The sequence below is a fragment of the Motacilla alba genome, chromosome 12, assembly GCF_015832195.1.
Source record: "Motacilla alba alba isolate MOTALB_02 chromosome 12, Motacilla_alba_V1.0_pri, whole genome shotgun sequence".
NCBI lineage: Eukaryota > Metazoa > Chordata > Aves > Passeriformes > Motacillidae > Motacilla > Motacilla alba.
In genome coordinates this window covers 9,386,404-9,405,809 of record NC_052027.1, presented here as the reverse complement: position 1 = coordinate 9,405,809, position 19,406 = coordinate 9,386,404, and the positions used below count along the sequence as shown (strand labels likewise).

At 46.6% G+C, this 19,406-nt stretch overlaps 1 protein-coding gene across 4 annotated transcripts in view; it reads left to right on the top strand.

Moving 5' to 3' along the window:
- The first annotated feature begins 587 nt into the window (after positions 1-587).
- The window catches only part of SETD5 (SET domain containing 5), a 65,655-nt gene continuing 46,836 nt past the window's right edge, over positions 588-19,406 (top strand). The window contains exon 1 of one of the 4 annotated variants that reach the window (XM_038148956.1): positions 588-990. In XM_038148956.1, coding sequence (XP_038004884.1) covers positions 689-990 — 302 coding nt within the window. In that variant the 5' untranslated portion in view covers positions 588-688. The remainder of the gene's footprint in view (positions 991-19,406) is intronic. The other 3 variants (XM_038148955.1, XM_038148958.1, XM_038148957.1) reach the window with 3 other exon arrangements.

Genomic DNA, 19,406 nt, shown 5'->3' with positions numbered 1-19,406 from the left:
CGAGCAGCCGCAGACGCGGTACGCGGGCACCGGAACCGGGCGGAGCCCCTCGCCCGAGCGCGGGCACCGAGCGCCGCGGGGCCCCTCCTGCCCGGCTCGGCCGCCCCTCCTACCGCGGAGGGGCCGTCCCCCCGCCTCACTGCCCCGCGGCCTTTGTTCGGGGCTCCAGGGACGGCGACCGGCCAGCTGTGGAAGCGCTGGCCCCGCGGCCCGGCCCGAGGAGGGGCGGTCTCAGCCCCGGGCGGCCCCGCCGGGACCCCGTGAGGGGACCCCCGGCCCGGCCCCCTCCCGCTCAAACCCGCGCCCGCGGACGTGCCGCGCGGCAGGCCCCGCGCGCGCGCCGCCGCGCAGGCGCCTTACGCCCCCCTCCGCCCAGAGCTCGCGGCCGCCCCCCGCCCCGCCCCTTCGTTCTGCCACGTGTCCCGACGCGGGAGTCGCCCCGCGCCGAGCGATCGCGCCCCGCCGGCCCCGCCCCTCGGCACGTAGCGCGGCTCGCCCGGCGGGCGCTGCCGCAGCCCGCCCGCCCCGCATCGCGTCGACGCTGCCGGCGGCCGCCCCCCCCGCTCTCCGCGCCGAGTGGCAGCACCGCGCGCCAATGGGGCGCCGGGACCGTGGGGCGCGCGGCGGGGCGGACGCGTGGAGCCCAATGAAGCGGCGGTAAAGGCGGGGCCGCGAGGCGAGGTCGCCAATGGCGAAGGCGGGAGGGCGGGGCCGCGGCGGCGGCGGGCGCCCCGGCGGGGCGGGACGCGGCGGCGTGACAGCCAACAGGGAGTGCGGTGGGCGTGCCCGGGGCGCCCCTGGCGCCGGCGCCGGGGATCCCCGTGTACCCAGTGCCGTTTCCGCCCGGCCCGGAGAGAAGCCGCCGCTGCCGCCGGGGGAGGGGCCGCCGCTGCCGCGGCTGAGCGCTCGCTCTCGCCGGCTGCCCGGGACACGCCGTGGCGCCGAGCCGGGCCTGGTGCCGCGCAGGGGCCCGGGGAACGGGCCGGCCAGGTAGGCGCGGGCAGGCGGGAACCGGCCGTACCCGGCGGCGGGAGGGAACGCTGGGGCGGGCGGCTGGGCGGACGGCGGCGGGGGCTCCTGCGCGGCCCGCGGTCTGACGCTCTGCTCTGCGCTGCCTCGGCAGCCCGGTCGGCAACGCCTCGCCGTGCCCCCGGAGGCCCGGCCCGAGCTGACCCGGTCCGGCGCGGTGTGCGGGCATCATGGCGGGCCCGGCGGTGCGCGGGCTCGGGACGCTGGCGGCCGGTGCAGTGCCAGGGCCGGAGTTGGGGCCGCAGCGGCCGCGGGGCTTTGTCGGTGAAGGCGAGCGCCGGGGAAGCCCCGCTGCAGCCCGGCCTCCTCCGCGCCCCCGTGTCCTCGCATTGTCCCGAGGGGCCGCGGGGGTCGTTGTCCGGCTCGGGGCAGCCTCCGGGCTGTGGCTGCCCGCCCCGAACCGCCGGCCCCTCCAGGCCTCGGTGGAGGCGGTGTTTGACCTGCATTTTCTGCTTTCTCATGGTGCCCGCGCGGCGCCTTCCTCCGTAACCCCCGCTCCCGGCGCCGGCGGCTGCAGCGCGGATCCTCCCGCATTTCCTCGCCCGTCACCGCCGGCGCAAGGGGGGTTCCCCGCCGCGCTGCCCGCGCCCCGGCCCCGCTCCGACCCCCGACGGCACCGGCAAGGTCACTGTCGACCGGCGGCTCGTCCTTGGGTGCCGGTGACCGGAGTTCACCGCCGGGCCGGGTGGGGAAGCGGCGCCGGGCAGCGTCTCGCCGTCCCGGGGGAGGGAGAGAGGCGAGGCCGCGTGTGGCCCTGTGGAAGCGGGGGAAATGGGTGTAGCAGCGAGGGGGGGTTCGCAGCCCCTTCCCGCCGTGTCCTCGTGTTCCTCTGATACCAGCTGTGATCCTGGGTGCGCTGTTGGGGGGGGAAGAGCGTGTTCTGCGGGGCTGGAGAGGTCACGGGGTGCTGCAGGGCTCCTGTGGCTGCTGCGGGCTCGGGCCATGATGTAATGAGAGCGCTGGGGGTACGGCGGGGGCGAATCTCTCTCCTTGGGTGAGGGAAGAACTTGATGTTGGTGTCTGATGGTGTGCTGGTACATTATGGATTTCAGGCAGTTGCCCCCACCCTGACTGGGTGTTGCTGCCGGAATCTAAATCCAAAAAAGGAATTTCTTTTTTTTTTTTCAATAATCAGAGATTCCTCTTTTCACATCGATAGGAAATACTAGGATTTCTTTTTGTCTTCTTCTTGTGGTTGACCCAGGAAGTCATCTTGTTGCCAGCATTCAGGGATTTTTTTGGGTTTTTTTTGCCGTAGAGGTGCAGGGAGGAGGGTGTTGCTGTGCTCTGGATCCTGTGGGTAAGCGTTGAAGGCAGTGACAGCAGCTGCTGTTGGCTCTGGAGCTCTGGTTGCTATGAGAAAAGCTTCACTAGACTTGGCTGCTATCTCCAGGGAAGGACAGCAGAGCAGCCTCCATTAGTGTGGTGGTAGGGGGATGGCTCACTCATGTTCAAAAAAGGACTTTACTTTTTGGGCTGTTTCCACAGGCCTGAAGCAGGAGCAGGGATATGTTTTGGTCCTGTGGGACAAAAATGTCCAAGGTGGGTTTCATCACCGTTCTTGAGTTAATGGAATTGCATTAAAGTGTGGGTTGGAGGCCCCAAGTTACCCTTTCCACATATTTTGGTCTGTGTGAAAAGTAGGGCAGCAAGAATTGATATGATCTTCCTGTGAAGTGAAGGCTGCAGTTGTGTCTTTTTTGAACTCCAGTCTCCTTTCCAGCCAGTAACAGAGCCAGATGCTTTTCTTATTGTTTGTATGTCTCCTTCCTCCCCTCCCAGCGCCTGGGCCCCACTTGCCTTATTGACTGGAATTTCTGCTGTGTGCAGTGGGTGTGTGCAGCAGACACCAGCCTGCTAGTGCTGAGGAGGGATTTTCCATTCACAGACCAGGGAACTGTCAAAATAAAGTCCCGACTCAACTTTAGGACTGGAAACAGAAAGTGGGGAGAGGAGTTTTCCTCTGCTGCAGAGTACAATTTATTCTCTGAGCTTCTTACGTGCTTTTATGTCAAAACGTATAGGAAATGTTGCTCTGCTGTGGAATAGGGAGGTAAAACTCCTGTGGATAATGGGAAAGATCCCTCCCTTTCGCTTGACTCAAATGCTTGAAGGAACAGTTTGCAGGAGGCCATTTTTGACGTGACTCTGTATTGTGGAATCTGCCAGCTCCCATCCACACTCTGTCTGCCTGACTGCAATAGCTTCCTTTTTTTTTTTTTTTTTTTTTTAAGGAAGAATGAGTGCCTTTCTTATCTGCTTAACTAACCATTTGGCACTGGCCCCTGTCTGTATGATATTGTGCTGTCGAGTTAGAGCTATCAGCATATTCCAGTGCGTTTGTTAGAGATGAAACTGCTAGTTGAGGTATGCAGCATGGGAATACATTAGCATTAGAAAACACTGCCATCTTTGTAAACTAACACCTATCATGGGGAGCCCCTTGCCCTGGCCTGAGTTACCCAACTCAGAATTACTGTGAGCTCCAAGCAAAAAATTCCAGGACCAGAATAATGTGAGAGATTAAAATATGCCCTTAAATCCGCTTGACTGGCAGCAATCATGTGGTAGATGCCAAACTCCAAGTAGCTTTTATATTTGAGGACCTGTACCACACAAATTGCCTCACAAGGTGGGGTGAGCAACTTTTAACCCCCTTAAAACACATCAGTCTCTGGGGCTGGAGGTGTCTATCTGCTGCCTAACCTGGAGTGACATGACACCAGTACTGAACTCTGAATTTTGTGGGTATGAAAACTGCTCCTTGTTTTAATGAAATACAGAAAGTGATCTTCACGGGCCTTTAGTCTTTGTTTACAGTCTCCCTGTAGGTTGTTTACAGTCTCTCTGTAGGTTATAATGGGGAATTGGTCCATTGCCTCACATTCTGTTGGATAACTGGCACCGCTTTGACAAGGCCCTGGCTCTTCATTTTACTGTCAAATCCCAAGTGACCTGAAAGTAATATTCCTTAGCTAATGTTGTCTGATATTTCTCTACTGCAAGGTGGGGTGATGAAATCCCATGTACATTTGAATCACTTTTTTAAAAGGAGCCTTAGTTACTGCAAGATTGTATTTTAAAAGTAACAGGTCAAAGTTGAAAAAACACAGGAAAGGGATGGCATTGAACTGGAATCTCAGAACATGCAAAAGTTATGCTCTTTTTTCTTCTGGAGGGAGAAAATCCAACCAGCAATCATGGATTTAAATTTTTCGAATGTTCCTTGAAGTAAAAAAAAAAAAAAAAAAAAAAAAACCCACATTTTTAATTCAAAGTTCCAGGTGCAAAGCTTGCAACGGAGAACTAAATGTGTGATGTCCCAGACATGTAATTTATTAATCTGTCCAGTCTGTGCTTTCTCTCATTTTGGATGATCAGACTTTTACAAACTTGTGCTGAATGATGTGATGAGATAAAAATGTTTCTATCTATTCTGGCAATATTAAAACAAACATAATGACCGTTCAGAGGTTTGAAAATTCAAAAATCATTGTTCTCATGACATTATTGCTGTATTACAAAGGCACATTTGTGTTTTTACTCTGGTATTGCTTGTGTGTGCAACTCTGAAATTTTGCCAATGAAATGCTGTGTTGTGTGCAGTGTATGAGAAAGATTGCAATAGGCAAACTGTTCTTTATGTGTACAAGATGTAGTAGCAGTGCTCGAGTTGAAATGTTAAACGTGCTTAAGTGTATAGTGTGTAAGCTGTTAAATCTCAGTTGCCCCTATGAAACTTCAGCTGCTATTTGATTTTAAAATAAAAATTGTGTTGTGTTTTACTTGTCTATTTAGTTGGTTTTTTTCCCCTCTTCCAAATTAAAAGAAAAATAGCTATGGGTATTACAGCTGTTACAGATTCTACAGCCAGTCTTTGGCTCCCATGACCAACTTGTGGCAAGAGTTAGTGCACAGTAAGTTTGCACTTGCATTGTTAGGGACGGGTTTGTATAAATCTGGCTTAACCTAAACCTTTTGCTTATTTTGATCGTGGAAAAAGCCCCAGACCATAATGCAGCAAGAGTTCAGCATTTTGAAACTGTGGGAGCTGAGATTTTTCTTTCCACTTTTTCCTTTTAATTCCTTATTGAAGTTGCTTGGGGGATCTTGGTTAGGCTTGGTTTTTTTTCCACAGGATTTGCTATTTTGGTGGCAATTTTCCAGTATTCCTGTAGCAAATCAGCCGAGCTGCAGCCCCTGTCCCTGCTGAGCAGGGAGAATGTGCAGTGCTCCAGGCCTCCCTGCTGAGCTCACACAGGGGTGGGACTTGCTAAGCTGCTGAAATCGCAGCTAATGCCCACTGAGCATGCTGAGAAACAGTTTTTCAACTGCTCCTAGTTTAAATTTTTTTTCCTGTAATTAGCAAAGATGCTCTTTGTCTTGAAGGATGATCTGTGGGACAAATCAGGAGGTTCTGGTTCATCGTCCCCCTTCCCCCCTCCCGAGCCAGTGGTGAAGTAGTATTTTCCTGTAACAAAAATAGCTAAAGAGATTTTTTCCCTCACTTCAACCGATGAGTCTGAACTTGAAAAGCAGTAGCCCAAAAAAAGAAACCTTCAGCAAATAATAGTCTTAATGCTAGTTTCTGTTGTCACAAGTCCTATAGGAGCATCAATATGGTTGTTTAAATTGTAAATCTGCGTCATTCTGATCCTTAAATCTAATTTAAATGCTGAAACAAGCAGAACAAACAAACTATATTTTAAATAATATATTTCAGAAATAAAGTATTTCTTGGTGAGTTTTATTTTCCTCCTGCCAGACATGCACAAACTCCAATTATTTTAATGAGCAATATGGGAAATATTCAGCAAAGTGTACTGATGCACTCAGACTTAAAGGTGGAAAAATGTGGGAGGATTTGTCAGCAGTTTGAGTGGCAAGCTTTTAGTGAGCGGGAGAAGTAATTTCTTTTGTGGTCAGGAATCTAATAGTCTCACATTCACCAAACATGAAGAAAAAAGGGGGACTAAGAGAGAGGAACGTAGAAGAGTGGCATTGAGAAATGGTCAGGAATTTGACTTTTCGAGTGAAGTTCAGAAATGATCTGTTGTTTATGCTAAAGTGTAATCCTTATAAACTTGATAACGTAGACAGGTCTTGCATTCCTCCCCGAGGGTCACAGAAGGGCTAAGTTTAGCAAAGGGGAGGTATCCCAAACACTAGAGATCTAGCTAGTTTTCAAGGCAGCAAACTTTTCTGTTTTCATTCTGTTCTAAACAAACCTAGGGTTTGTTTTTTGATGTTTTTTTTTTTCACTTACAAGCGGCCTTTTGAGGCAGAATGTGAGTTAGCTTTAAAACCAAAATGCCCTAAAATATTTCAAAGTAATTTCATAGTAGAAAGGTCACGGTGCTTTTGATGTGTTCATATTTAGAACATGATTACAATTGCAATCATACACATTGACAAGAAGATATTGTCTGGATTTGGTAGCTGCTCATTTAGTGACTCAGGCCTATTCCTGTTGTCCTCACAGAACTCATACCAGGGTTTTCTTCTGCAGCCTTGCTGATTTACAGGACAAAATGTTTTCAGTGACCGTGCCAGGAACCTGGAAAACAGTTTGAAGTTCTTTCTGATACTTTCTTTCTTTCTTGACTTTAAACTGAGCAGTTTTAAATGCAACTTGTTGATAGGGTAGGCGTGTGAGACCCTGCCACCAAACTTTTTAACAGAACGTGCCTGCTGCTACCGATTCAGTAAAGGAAAAAAAAAAAAAGATAAAAAGAGGATGCAGCTTGGAGTTTTAGTTCATTGGCATCAGATTATGTGGCCTCTTGGTTTTGCATGACTTTGAATCATGAAAATAAGTGGCCGAGAAGTTCTGAGGATTATGGTGATGGTCATATTTGGATAAGGAAGCCCACATAAGACAGCACTGCTCATACTGTAGGACAGAAAGTTGCTTCTTGCTTCTGGGAGCAGAATATGGGAGGTGCAGAGGTTATAGCTGGTGGAAGGATGAGACCAGGAAGACTGAAACTTCTCATCACAGCTCCAGGTGGTGCAGAGAATGGGAACAGAGGCATATTTTTCAGTGTGGTCATGTTTCCCAGCGCTGCCTCTGCCCAAATTACATCTTTCTGGGAATGCTTTAAGTCAGATTTTAGGACTGGAACTCCTGCAGGATGCTTGTGTGGAAACTGCTGCCAAGGAGCAGTCCTCAACTGTTTTTATGGGAGAGAGTGAGGTGAGAACGTATCCTTGCTTGTAGGCAGGAAGGAGTACACTGGGAAAAGTTTGAGAACCAGTGATTTGGGAAACTGAAGTGCCCTGGGGGTTCAACACGGAGCCCTTAAAATAGCATGCCTCAACCTGAGCTGCACTATCAATTTATAGATACTTGGAAGAGTGCACAAGCCTTTTGCATTTGTGTGGCCTTTAACTAAAGACACTAAAACATTATTTGCTGTATTTCAGTGGCATTGAATCAGAATAGCTTATAATGTTACAAGAATGCTTTCAGTAATGTGGCTGTAGATTAACTTTCGCTACAGCTAAGATCTGGAAGCTTCCTGTATAAATACATCTGAAGTGAACCTTTGAAGAAAAGATGACTGCTTGATTGAGTTAAGTAGGCTCTGTTTGACTGTAGAGGAGACTGGCTTGCTGGTTCAAAGTTCTCTTGCAGTTTTATGAACTTAAGGATGTTGGGGTTCAAGATGGCCTGGAAGTTAAGAGGGAACAAGGATACTTGCAGGGTGAAAGTCAGGTTCTGAGCTTGTCACAAACTCGCTTTGTGGTGCAGTTCTTCTAATTTCCACCTCAGGCTTTGCTTGTATATGGAAATTTGTGTGTGAAACTGGAATGGGTGTTCGTGACACACGGTGTATTCATTGTACAGCTTTGTGCAGGTTTTTGGTGCACAATAGTGTTCCATGGCAGTTCAGGCTGACAACCCTGTTCTTCCCAACGTCACTTTTGCCTCTCTTCTGGCCCATGCCTGCCCCAGTAGTCAACTATTCAGGAAGATTACCATTCAGAAAACAAGTGCATTTCATTTTTGAAAGGAAGAGTTTTCTGCTGGCTTCTGCCTGAACTGCTTGACTGTGGGGTCAGGTTAGCACCAGTGCAGGGAGGGATGGGGAGGCTGCACTGAAGCCGTGCCAGCTGAAGTCAGCTTGAAACTATTGCAGAACTGCACCCTGCGAGCGAGGTTACTCCGGGTGAAGTTACACGAGACAGCTGAGCATATCCAACTGCTCTGCTGCTGAATGGGGGAAGTTTTGTTCCCCCTTGCTCTCTCACCCAACCGGGAGTTCTGCCTTTTTTGTCTGCCAGCTCTGGTTCCTGCTGGATTCCTTTTCTGAACTCCTCCAGCTTGCTAACCCAGCAGAAAGCTGTGTTGGGGTTATTTTATGTTTTGGGTTTTGCTGGATTATTTTTTTGCCAAGATAGTGAACTGAACTGGCTCACTGAGAGACTTGTCAGGCATCCAGAGCCCTCACAAAATAAATAGGGGAGAGCATATGGGTGGAAGTGCAGAGGATGTGGTGGGGACCGGAGAAGGGGAACAGGGTCTCCGCCTTTCAGCCGCACCCAGCGCGGCCAGCTCAGGCTGCCCCCTGTAACTTCACACTCCTCTGAAAGGAGAGTGAACCACCATCCCTGCATGCTGACAGACCTGTGCCAATCCCTGCGTTTGTGTCCTCGATCACTGTGTGTGGAGCGCTTTATTTAGACAAACCCTTAGTTCTCTGCTTAAAAATTGGTGATGTAGGCTTGCCTTCATCTGTTCTTGTTTGTTTGAGAAGCTGGTCAGATGTGAGTTTTAATGTAGGCTTGATCTGTGATGGAGAAATATTACAGCCTAAGCTTGGTGCTTAACTGTTTCAAACCAGCAAAATATTGTAGGTATACTTTTGCAGAAGGTCAGTACAGCTGAAAGCTGGAGTGATGGCTCATTTTGGAAGATGGCAAAAAGTTAATTAGTATAAAAATATTACTAATCTGAGTAAGTAAATGCACCACACAATGGTTCTTATATATATATATATATATATATATATATTTTAACCTAGGAATTAGAAAGTCTTTGTTTTGTATTTGCTTGCCAGTCGTTACGGGTAATGAAATACCAAGGTGTGCAGAAAATTATAAATTACTGTAGATACACTGTCAAATGTATAAAAAAAGATCATGGTGTGAATTCCATATAACTTCACTGAAAGTATATAAAGTATGACTGGAACAACACAAAAATGTAATTCAGCCAAGGCCAGTTGCAGCAGAAACTTCAATCTTATTTCTTTAATATGGAAGACTTGGTTATAGCAAATTTGAAATAAAGCAATTGTCTGTGCACTGCAGATCCTGTTGTGTGCTGCTCTGTCTGCTCACTGCGAGCTGAGGCTTTGTCTCATACCTGGTGAGACTACTTGGTCTAACAGAACTTGAGGCAGCATTTTGGCTGTTTGTGTTTGAATAAAGGTATTTAAATGTTAGCATGTCATGACATCTCCAAACGCGTATTGCTGTGCAAAAAAAAATTCATGATGGGTGTGAGCAGTATGTCTCATAAGCAAGAAATCTCATCTGTTGCAAGGGTAATCTTTTATTTCATGAAAACATTTGCAAATAGCCCCAAATCTATCAGTTTGCCATACGGGAACCAAGCAGAGTGTATGTGCTGTCTTATCTTCAGAGCTGAGAGCAGTTGTGACTTTCTGCGGTGCGGAGCTCAATGCCCAGGTGAGCACTGGGGTGATGTGCAAGGAGAGCTCTGGGGACTCCATCTGGGTGCTTGTGTCTGCTCCCCACCCATGCCCCAGGATAAGGACTCAGGCTTGGAACACATCATTTATCTGTGACACAGGCTGGGCAGGAGCTGGAAAGTTATACTAGGACGTTGCCTTTTGGGGTATGCTATCCCAAATCTGTCTCTTTAGATACGTCCCTTATCAGTAGGAAGATCTCTGCTGAGGTTAAAGCTGTGACTTGTGAGATAGGCAAAGGAAATACCTTAACTCTGCCCTGCAGTGGTGCTGTTTGGAGGGGCTGTTTCTTGCATGCTCTGCCTGAGCTGGGAGGCACTTGGATGCCCAAGTCCCGAGGCTGTTGGCATTCTTTTCACACCTGTGGAAATCACCTACATTAGTGCTGCTAAGAGTGGTGCTTGCTACCCTTTCCAGCTTAGCTCCTGAAACACTTGGAGCATGGTGTGGGTCACTCAAAGTCAAGAAGCTGAGCACAGAAGTGTTTGCATCTGACAGCACAGGTTTGATCTCTGGTGGATTCTCTTTGGCCACTGCAGGTTCAAAGTATCTTTTATGAAATGTTCAGCTACAGAATTTGTAAGAAGATTAAAAACTCACAAACTGGAAAAAGCCTTTCCCCACAGACTGCCATGGAACAACATAAGAATTGAAATTGATGTGTCACAGTTCCTGTTTCCTGCTCCTGCATTTCTAAGTCTTACATGTGGAGACAGCAGTAATACATTAATAAAGAATAAAGCACTAGCATGTTCTAAAAGTGAGACCATGTATTGAAACCTGCAGCCATTAGTTAAGCCTCTCTTGGGTGCAGCTTGGGACTGTCAGCTTGAAACTGGTCAGCAGAAATCTGTTGAATCACACATGGAAAGAGAATCCCAGGGAGAATGAAATGGGATGTCCAAATGTTCATGTAAGTTCTATGATTTTTGCAGAACTGTATGAAAGTGTAACCAGGATCCTCTCAGTGAAATCCTTCACTTTAAATTTTTATTTTTTTAAACAGTGTCGCACAGCAGAGATGGATGGGGAGCAGGCTGTTCTTGTAAGCAAAGTTTGTAGCTTTCTGTTGCTCTTCCAGTGTCAGAGTTTAGGCGTCATTCCTTTTTCTGAGTAATAGTGAAGCAGTCTGTTCCCATGAGAGTCACTGGGCTGAGGCAATACTTGAAAGGAATTCTAAAATTTTCAGTTTCACATGAAGTTGTGAAGGAGGAAAAAAGTAGCTTTGACACATATTTTAAAAATGCTGGAAACTTTTTGCTGAAGTTGTTGAGAGATGGTTGTTACTGAAATGGTGCGTGATTTTAAAATGTAGAAATAAGTCTTAAACAATGGGACTTTCTATGAAATTCTCTTAGTACTGAAAAGGTGTCATTTAGCTTAGGTTAAAATCTCTGCAGTTACACTGATCATTGGTGATTTTTGGAGTCTGCTGCTTCCCTCCCACGATGCGTGTGTGGGTCCTTAGCTTTACTGGCCAGGAATGAAATGAGTGAAATGGCCAGTGACTGAAATTTTTTTCAGATGCTTTTTGCCCCCTGAAAGTTCAAGATGAAATGCTGGTAAGATGATGCGTCCTCACTCCTGTTCTGCTTAGAGCTAGATACAGCCCTGGCTTCCGTGTCTAGAAACACTGACATCTCAGGAGTGGTATTTTGATGTTACTGATAAAAATATTAAGGCACAAAAAAGGAATTGACTTGCATAGGACATCTTATAAGCAGTGTGGAAGTACAACATACTTGGTTTAGGGGTGTTTTTGGCTTTTGGTCTAGTGCAAGTTGCAGTTCTAGGTGCCTCTCTCACCCATAGCAGTCATCACCTCTGCCTACGTGTGCAAGTTCTGTAGTGTTGTGTTCCTTCTCTATGTATCTTCAGTTTCTTTCAGTAAAGCTGTCAGTGGTTTTAATACTGCTGTTAGTAGGTGTGGTGGGGAGTGCATTACGTAGTGGATACAGGTGAAAATATCTGTATGAGTTGATGATGGGGAAGCATGGTGGTGGTATGAGCCAGGGTGTTTTCCCTGCCTGTTTTCACTAGCTTTGTAACGCTCCAAGGTAGTTTGGGTTATGAACAATGCTGCTACTGATTTGTAGCCACAGGACTGATAAGCTACGTAAAGAGGCCTTCAGAGTACTTTGGCAAACTGCGTTTGGATGTCTAGTGTGCACAGAATCTATCTGCATTACTCAGGGAGATAATTCCTGTCTGTGCTGTTTTCCTTCTGTGTTTAGATCATTCTCCTGTCCAACTCTTACCCAGCTGAGGTCTCGATAGTTCTCAGTTTTTCCATAATGACAAAATCAAATTAGCCCTATGAGTGGTGCATGTGAAATTCCTTTTGGTTAAAGCACATTGCCCTGAATATTTCCAGGCTGTTTTTGTTTTTTTTTTTTCTTGTGAGAATTCAACATCTTGTGTTTGAAAGAGAAAGGAGAAAAAAAGCAAATGAGGAAATGCTGGTGTTTAAGGTACAGGGAGGAACAAGTAACTTGTTTCTAGAACATAATCTGTCCAGCTGTGACTTAGTCATCTTCAGTCTTATATAAAATGCATCCAGTCTAAATAGTTGAGCATCTCCCTCCTGAATGCGGCAAACCTTTTATGCTTATGTGAAGATGTGAAGCTGTAACAAGCGCAAGGCATCATCTTAGGAGTACCTTCATACTTGGGAACCTGCAGCATCCATCATACTGTCAAGCCTCATTTACTCATGTGATGGGATTTTAAAAATTTTATTCTGTTCCACATTTTTTTCAAGCTTAAAGAGATTCCTTGCTGTTGGCAGAGAATACAGCACTAATAATTCCAGACAGGAGAGCAGAGAACGTAACGTGAGAACAGGGGTGACTCTTGAATCAGACTGAAGGTTTTGTTCATCTCTGACAGGGCCAAAAATTGATGTTTGAGGAAGAATGTAAGGTGAGGAGATCACAGGATCTTGGTTAATGTCTCTAATTTCAGTGTAGTGGTTCCTGCTGTTACATTACATGCAGCCCTGCTCTTAGTCACTTGGATTTCACATAGCTGTTCTTCAAGGAAAGGGGGATAACTTGACTGTTATGAAATGCTTTTATATGGATAAATGTATTTCCACACAGGTCCTTTGTTTATATAATTATGGAGGTTTTGGAGGGGTGGGGGAGATTTTTCTTAATGACAAGCAGGAACTTGTAAGCTTTGTAGGAACTGACATGTGTGAGTTGAGAGATATTCTGTGCTAGTCAAGGGATGATCGACAGTCTTGTTCAGGTAGTCAAGAAAACTGATGTTGTACAACAACAACGCTGCTGAGTGTGTTGTTAAATAAATGTATTGATAAAGAGAGGTGTTGATAAATCTTAGGATTGTGGACATGGAAGATGACATTTAAAATTCTGTCAATACATTTCCCATTAATACAGATTCCATGAAACTGGGGAAGCTGGCATCTTCAGTCACATAGGTATGCAGGGGAAGGTCTCCTTAGGAGGGGTACGTGGAGCTGTGCTTCACTTGGGTAGTTGGAAACATTCTTCAAAGGCTTCTGAGAAAGTGTTTGATGTAGTTTTAGTTCTAAAGAAAAAGTTCTACAGTTTTTTTTCATAAGAACTACAAATACACTGTTCTCACTGTGAAGACTTAATGGCTTGGGTTGATGCTGCTTGGGGACCTCAAGGCTGCAATGCATTGCATGATTTTTGTGGTAAATCCATATACTGTTTTTCAGGCTGTGCTTGACAAACGAGGCCTAGGTCTCGTGTAAGCTGCAATGCCAAGTGTAAAAATGACTAGGTGAGATTTTTCCATTCTTTGTTAGGTGGAAAGTCAGATCATCAGAAGGTTATTTTTGGCCTTAAAATACATAGTTACGCAAAGACTTAGTGGCCCTGGAGAAGAAATGAGCAATGCCCTGAGCAGCTGATCCAAGTTGGCCCCTGCTTTGGGGGTAGGGAGACAGTGTTCCAGTCAGTTTAACTTTCAGTGGTCCCTTCAAATCTGGATTATTCAGTGGTTGAGTGCAAGACTGGGAGTAGGAGGTCTGGGGGCACATGCCTGTTTTAGATTAAGAGGGCAAAATATAGGAGGAAGAAGGCTATATTCTGATACTGGAAATGTTTGTGCTGCAGAAATTGCATTAACAGTGGAGACCTGAAATATCTGAGAGTGGAACTTGACAAGGACACACCTAGCTTTATAGATGGTTGTGAGATTAAATCAGATTTTAATTCACTGTTCTTTAGATTCCTTTTATCTGCATAGCATCAAATATTTGATGATTGTTGATCACTAGAGAGGTGCTAGTGGGTAATAAAGGATATTTAGGGATCTCTGAATTGTTTTGCCACATTTCAAGAAAAGATGTGAATCCATGCAGATGCAAGGTGATGCATTTATTAGCAAAACAGCAGACCCACCTATAAATTGTGAAACAGCATTTTGGAAAGCAGTAGCTCAAAGGGCTTTAAGGTCTTTACAGCTTGTTGCCTCTACATTGTACTTGGGCCATCGTTTTATTTAAACGGGTTAATGTGATTCCTGGGCATATTGAAGAGGAGGGGGAAAAAAGTGGGGGAAAGGAATGTGAAGCAAAATAAGTAATCTTATAAACACAGCAGTGTTGAGACTGATAGTGGAATTGAATTTTGGTTTCCATGCTTCAAGAAGAATGCCAGTGTATTTGGAGAGAATTCAAAGGACAGCTGCAGAAATGATCCAGGGACTGGAAAATAAGCCTCATGATGTGATGTTTAAAGGAGCTCAACTTACTCAGCTTATTGAAAAGACAATTGAGAGAGGACTTGATCTTTCTGTAAAAGGACTTGTGAGATTTGCTGACAAAGACATAGCAATATCAACTGAGGTTAGACAAATTCAATTTTGAAGTACAGTTTCTTAGCGATGATAGTAATTAAACACTAGATTTGTTTACAGGCAAGGGGAAAAGAGTAAACATTCATCTTGGTCTTTTATGAAAGACCCAACGTAGTTCTTTTTGGAGAAAACACATTGCAATTTGTTTTTTTAAATTATGATAATATGCCTTTCCTGACACTGGAGTTTAAGAATCTTTGAAGATTTTGTGTCATGATCAGTTGGTGCAAGTTCAGGTACATGAACTTGCAGTCACAACCAAGATCATGAAATCAAGATGAATTTAGAGGAGAAACAGTTAAGCTGGTGCTAGAATACTGCCTTGCATAACACACATAAGATGTGAAAGGAACTCTGAAATTTAATGCTTTGTGGTGTGCATCATTGGAACGCAGCTCTTTCCCATACTGTGTTGCTTCAGATGTTTAAGATCTGGTTAAGGATTTCTGAAAGCCCCTACAGAGAAGCCCTGATGTAACTGTGGACACTCACGGTATTCAGATGAGCATTCCTGCATTCCGGTTGGCCACAGCAGAAGTCTGTAAATCTTTTTCATCCTTTTTTAGAAACAGTATGAAAAAAATTGCACAATGGCAATATGATTATAATTCTTCTGAGAGTAAGCACAAACTCTCCTGGTAGGTTTAATTTTTAAATGAATGTAGGATATTCTCTGTCTCTCATGTTAACTGGACTTGTTCAGAAAGTTTATTTGTGTTTGAAAGAAATAATTGTAAGAAGTGGTGTTCTGATGGCACTTGTTTGCTAGTTTTCATGCTATCCAAATGAGAGTGCTTTAGCAATTCTGCTTGTCCATCACTTTGTAAATTCACCTGGGGAATTGAGTGACTCAGTTTGGTAATGGCTCCAGATCATGCTTCTACTTTTTATTTGCAGTTGTGCATTCCACCACTCCCTTGACGGCTGCCAAGTTTCTATATTTCCATAGATTACCTTGTTCCAGATGCCTTTGCAGACATGCAGAGCTCTTAAATTCCCTTCTGGTAGCTCTCAAAATCTGCTGCTTTGTGCAGGTGGAGCTCTCCCGGTTGGTTCTGCCTGAGTGCATGCTCGTCCTTGCCTGTGCAGAGGAGGACGTTTAGCTACCTGGGCTGCTCTTTTCTCCTGTGTGGCTGCATTCCTGCCTCTCCTCTCTTCCTCCTCCAGGTCCAGTCAGGGAGGAGCCCCATTGCTGTCACCTCTGCAGCTGTGCAGTAAGAAAATGCTTCTATGTCCTATGGAAGAAAAGGCAGCTGAACATTTTCTATCAATTTGTCACATAAATTGTGCTGTTTCTGAGGTGGGAAAGAAGTTGTCTGGCAGCTGGAAGTTTCCTTGCTTAGGGCTAGAGGGATAGCAAACAGCAGGAACGTGTTGGGGCACTACACAGCACAAAGCAAAGACCTCCAGCTTCGAGATCAAGTGCAACAACCCCTGCTACTCACCTTGTCCAGACAGCCCTGTCTGCCTTAACCTGCAGGAGCAGCTTGCAGGAAAAAGTCACAGCTGCACACAAAAGAGGTTGTGAGGGCTCAGTTTAAGATCAGGGAAATCTCCCTCTTCCTTGCCTTCCCTCTCGGATGTGTCACTGTCCCCCCTCTCCACAGCATCACGAGGCTATGGAGAGGACCTGCTGGTGAAGGGCTGGCTGTCTGTTCAGCCTGAGCAACTTCTTGCATTTCAACCTCTTTGTTCATCCTGTGGTTATACTTACATGTGCTTAGTTGCATTTATGATAATCATGAAAAATACCCTGAATGTATTACTCTGCTCGTAATTCAACATTCAAAAAAGATGGAGGTAGCAGATAGCATTACAAAGATGTGTTACAGAACCACTCACTCAGCATCGCTTTCGTGTGAGCTCTATGTGAGCACTCTTGGCCAACTGTTTGATGTCAATGCTCCTGTGTTACCACCCACAAGCAGTTAAGGTGGTTGATGGTGTGCTGTGCTCTTCTCAAAGGAAGAAATTACTAATTTATGTGCAAGTCATCAGAAATAAATCAGGTTTAAGTGATTTTTGCCTTTTTTCAGTCACTAGTTGCAGGTGTTTTACTGCTAATTTCTGGTCATCTGCATTTACTTTGAAAATGTGTTCAACTGGATTATCTGCTTTTTATCTTGTTAATAAAAAAGTGGGCTATTCAAAAAAGTGATCATGGCTCTCAGCACTGTCTCGCCAAGCTTTGCATTTCTTGCCAGCAGTTAGGAAGTAGGTATTTGGGAGTTTCCTGAATAAGCATTACACTTTTTTCTCTGCGATTGTAAGAGCAAGTCTGTGATTATATTGTTTTACAAAAAAACTTACAAAAAAAACTTTAAAAATTTTATATTCCTTAAATCTGGTTGGGCCAATGTATTGCTGGCTGGTGTCTTATTCTGTAAATCTGACTACTGGGTGAACATCCTCTGTACATGGAGGATCCAACATGCAGAGCTGGGGCATGCCGAGTCAGTAGTACCTGCATTTTGGGACCAGTGTCTGTCTTACCAGTGTGAAAATACCGTATAATGTGAGATGCAACTCATCCAGAAAAGTGAAACACGATAAAGAACATCTCTTGGACATTGTTCAGCATGATTGAGTGGTTGGAAGCCCCAGAAAGGGAGCTAAGGGGTTTTGGCTGATGCTGCCTTTGGGCCTCATGAGTGCTCTCCACCACTGTCCTACTGACTCAGTCTGCTCTCTGACAGGTTTTGTGCTGGGAAAAGCACATCTGCCAGAAATGTGTGAATTTGCTAGGGGTCCCAGAACCATCTTACATGACCAAGAGTGCAACTGGGCACCAGGTCCTGGGCAAGTGCTGCAGTTGGTGGTGTGTCCTAGAAAGATGTCCCTGAGAGGGGGATGTGGTGGGACAGTGCAGCGGGCTGAGCCTTGAAACTTGTCACAACACGGCAATATTGCCAAAATCCTGTAAAATTCACTGGATTTTAATGCATAACCGTGATTATGTAGCTCAGTAATGGATCTGACTCTTGCCATGTGCAGCAGGGGTTGCAGGTGTTTTTGTCACCTGGTTTCTCACTCGAGGCCCATCGCACAGACCGGTGTTTGTGGAACGCGGCTCAAGAGCGTTACACAAGCCTGGAGTAACTTCCTTACAACGCGGAGAAAAATGTATTTGCATGATCTCGAGCCCAGGTGCAAGGCTGCAAAACTTGCCAGTAACAAGCCAGAGGCCCGGTTGGAGCTGGAATGGCACTCGGACACGGTTTGGGCAGGGGCGAAGGGTCAAAACGAGTCCTGTAATGGAAAGCAGGGCCGAACCTTCGCGTGGGAGCCGCGGCTCCGTAATTGCCACACTGTGTGATGTTGCCATGGCTGCCCGGGCAGTCCCTGCGTGGTTTCCTGATGTGTGAGAGCAGGCCGGGGCTGCCGGCGAGCGCAGAGCTGCCCTACGTGTTTGGGGAGCTCAGGCGTGCGCTGGCAAGCCGCGGTGATGGGAGGATCCCTGTGTGGGAGATTGGAGCCTTTGAGCTCAGTGTCTTCCCCGTCTCTTCCCTCCCAACAGATGAGAGAACGAGCTGTGATTTTTGCAGGACTTTAAAACACTTTTTTTTTTTTCTTTTTTTTTACTTCTTTCTCTCCATTGCAAAGCTCTTCATTCTGCCTTAGGCTGGGTCGGGGTGAAATGGAGAATCCTGGGGGCACGAAGGAAGGCCTGGGGGGGCTTGCCGGGCCTGGGGGACTCTGGCATGTTTTGATCCCAGAGCCTTTGGCTGCCTTGCCATCTGCATAGCCTGTGAATAGTTTTCTCTGGCACAGACCTTGTTCCTCAGTGTTGCATCATCTCTGGGAGAAAGGCCAGGTCCGGAGCCCCAGCACAAAGGCTTTCTGAAGCCGATGAAGCTTGTTCTGTGTGCGGAGCGTCTCTCTCCTTCCTGTCGTCCTTTCCATGAGATTCCTGAAGCGGCCTCCGTCCGACAGCCCCCTCGTCAGCAGCTGCTTTTTCTGCGCCGCTTCCTGCACACCTGGCTGATGCAACGTCTGCCTTGGGAGCGCTGCTGGAGGCTCCTCTGAAGCTGGCTTGTTTGCCCCGGCGGGGAGTGGCCGGGCGGGCGGCCTTGTCACGTGGAGGCCCTAAATAGATGTATAAAGGACGTACAGCGAGACCTCGAGGCACAGGCAGAGAGTATTTAGTGGGATTATGCAGAAATCTTTTTTCCGATACTGGGACTGGAGGTTGCAGTCCTACTCTTGGCAACTTGTTAGTGGTTAGCCTTGCGCTGGTTGTAAGTTCGGGATACTGCTCTGTGCCAGTAAATCCTGCTGATTCCCCTTCTATATTCAGCGACTTCCCGTGACTCTGGACTGTCTGAATTCTCATGGGAACTGTAATTCTCTGGCTTTGGATTTGATCCTAGTTATTGCCCTTTATTGCTGAGTTTCCCTCTGACCTTGCATGTGGTACAGTCTTTTCTCTCTGAAATACCTTCAAAACGCAATTTGAAGGTCTAAAGGTTTTTTTTTCTTCCTGTGGGGGGGTTGTCTGACAAGCTTTTAAATTTAAGGTTGGTCTACTTAGGAAAGTTTAACAGTTGCATGGATGAAACCATTCATGTGAATACTATTGCATCCACAAGCAACAAAATCTAGAACAAGGAAGCACTCTGGTCTGCTAAGATTGAACCAATGTTATTTACATTGTTTAAATTAATCTTGAGTCTTACTTGATCTGTAGCCATTTTCTGGTGTAGGCAAGTCTCTTAAAACCTGAAAACATAGGGATATATATGGACAAGGTGTGGTGGACTGAGCAGTGGTGTTTCCAATATTGCTGTTCCTCGTTATCAGCAC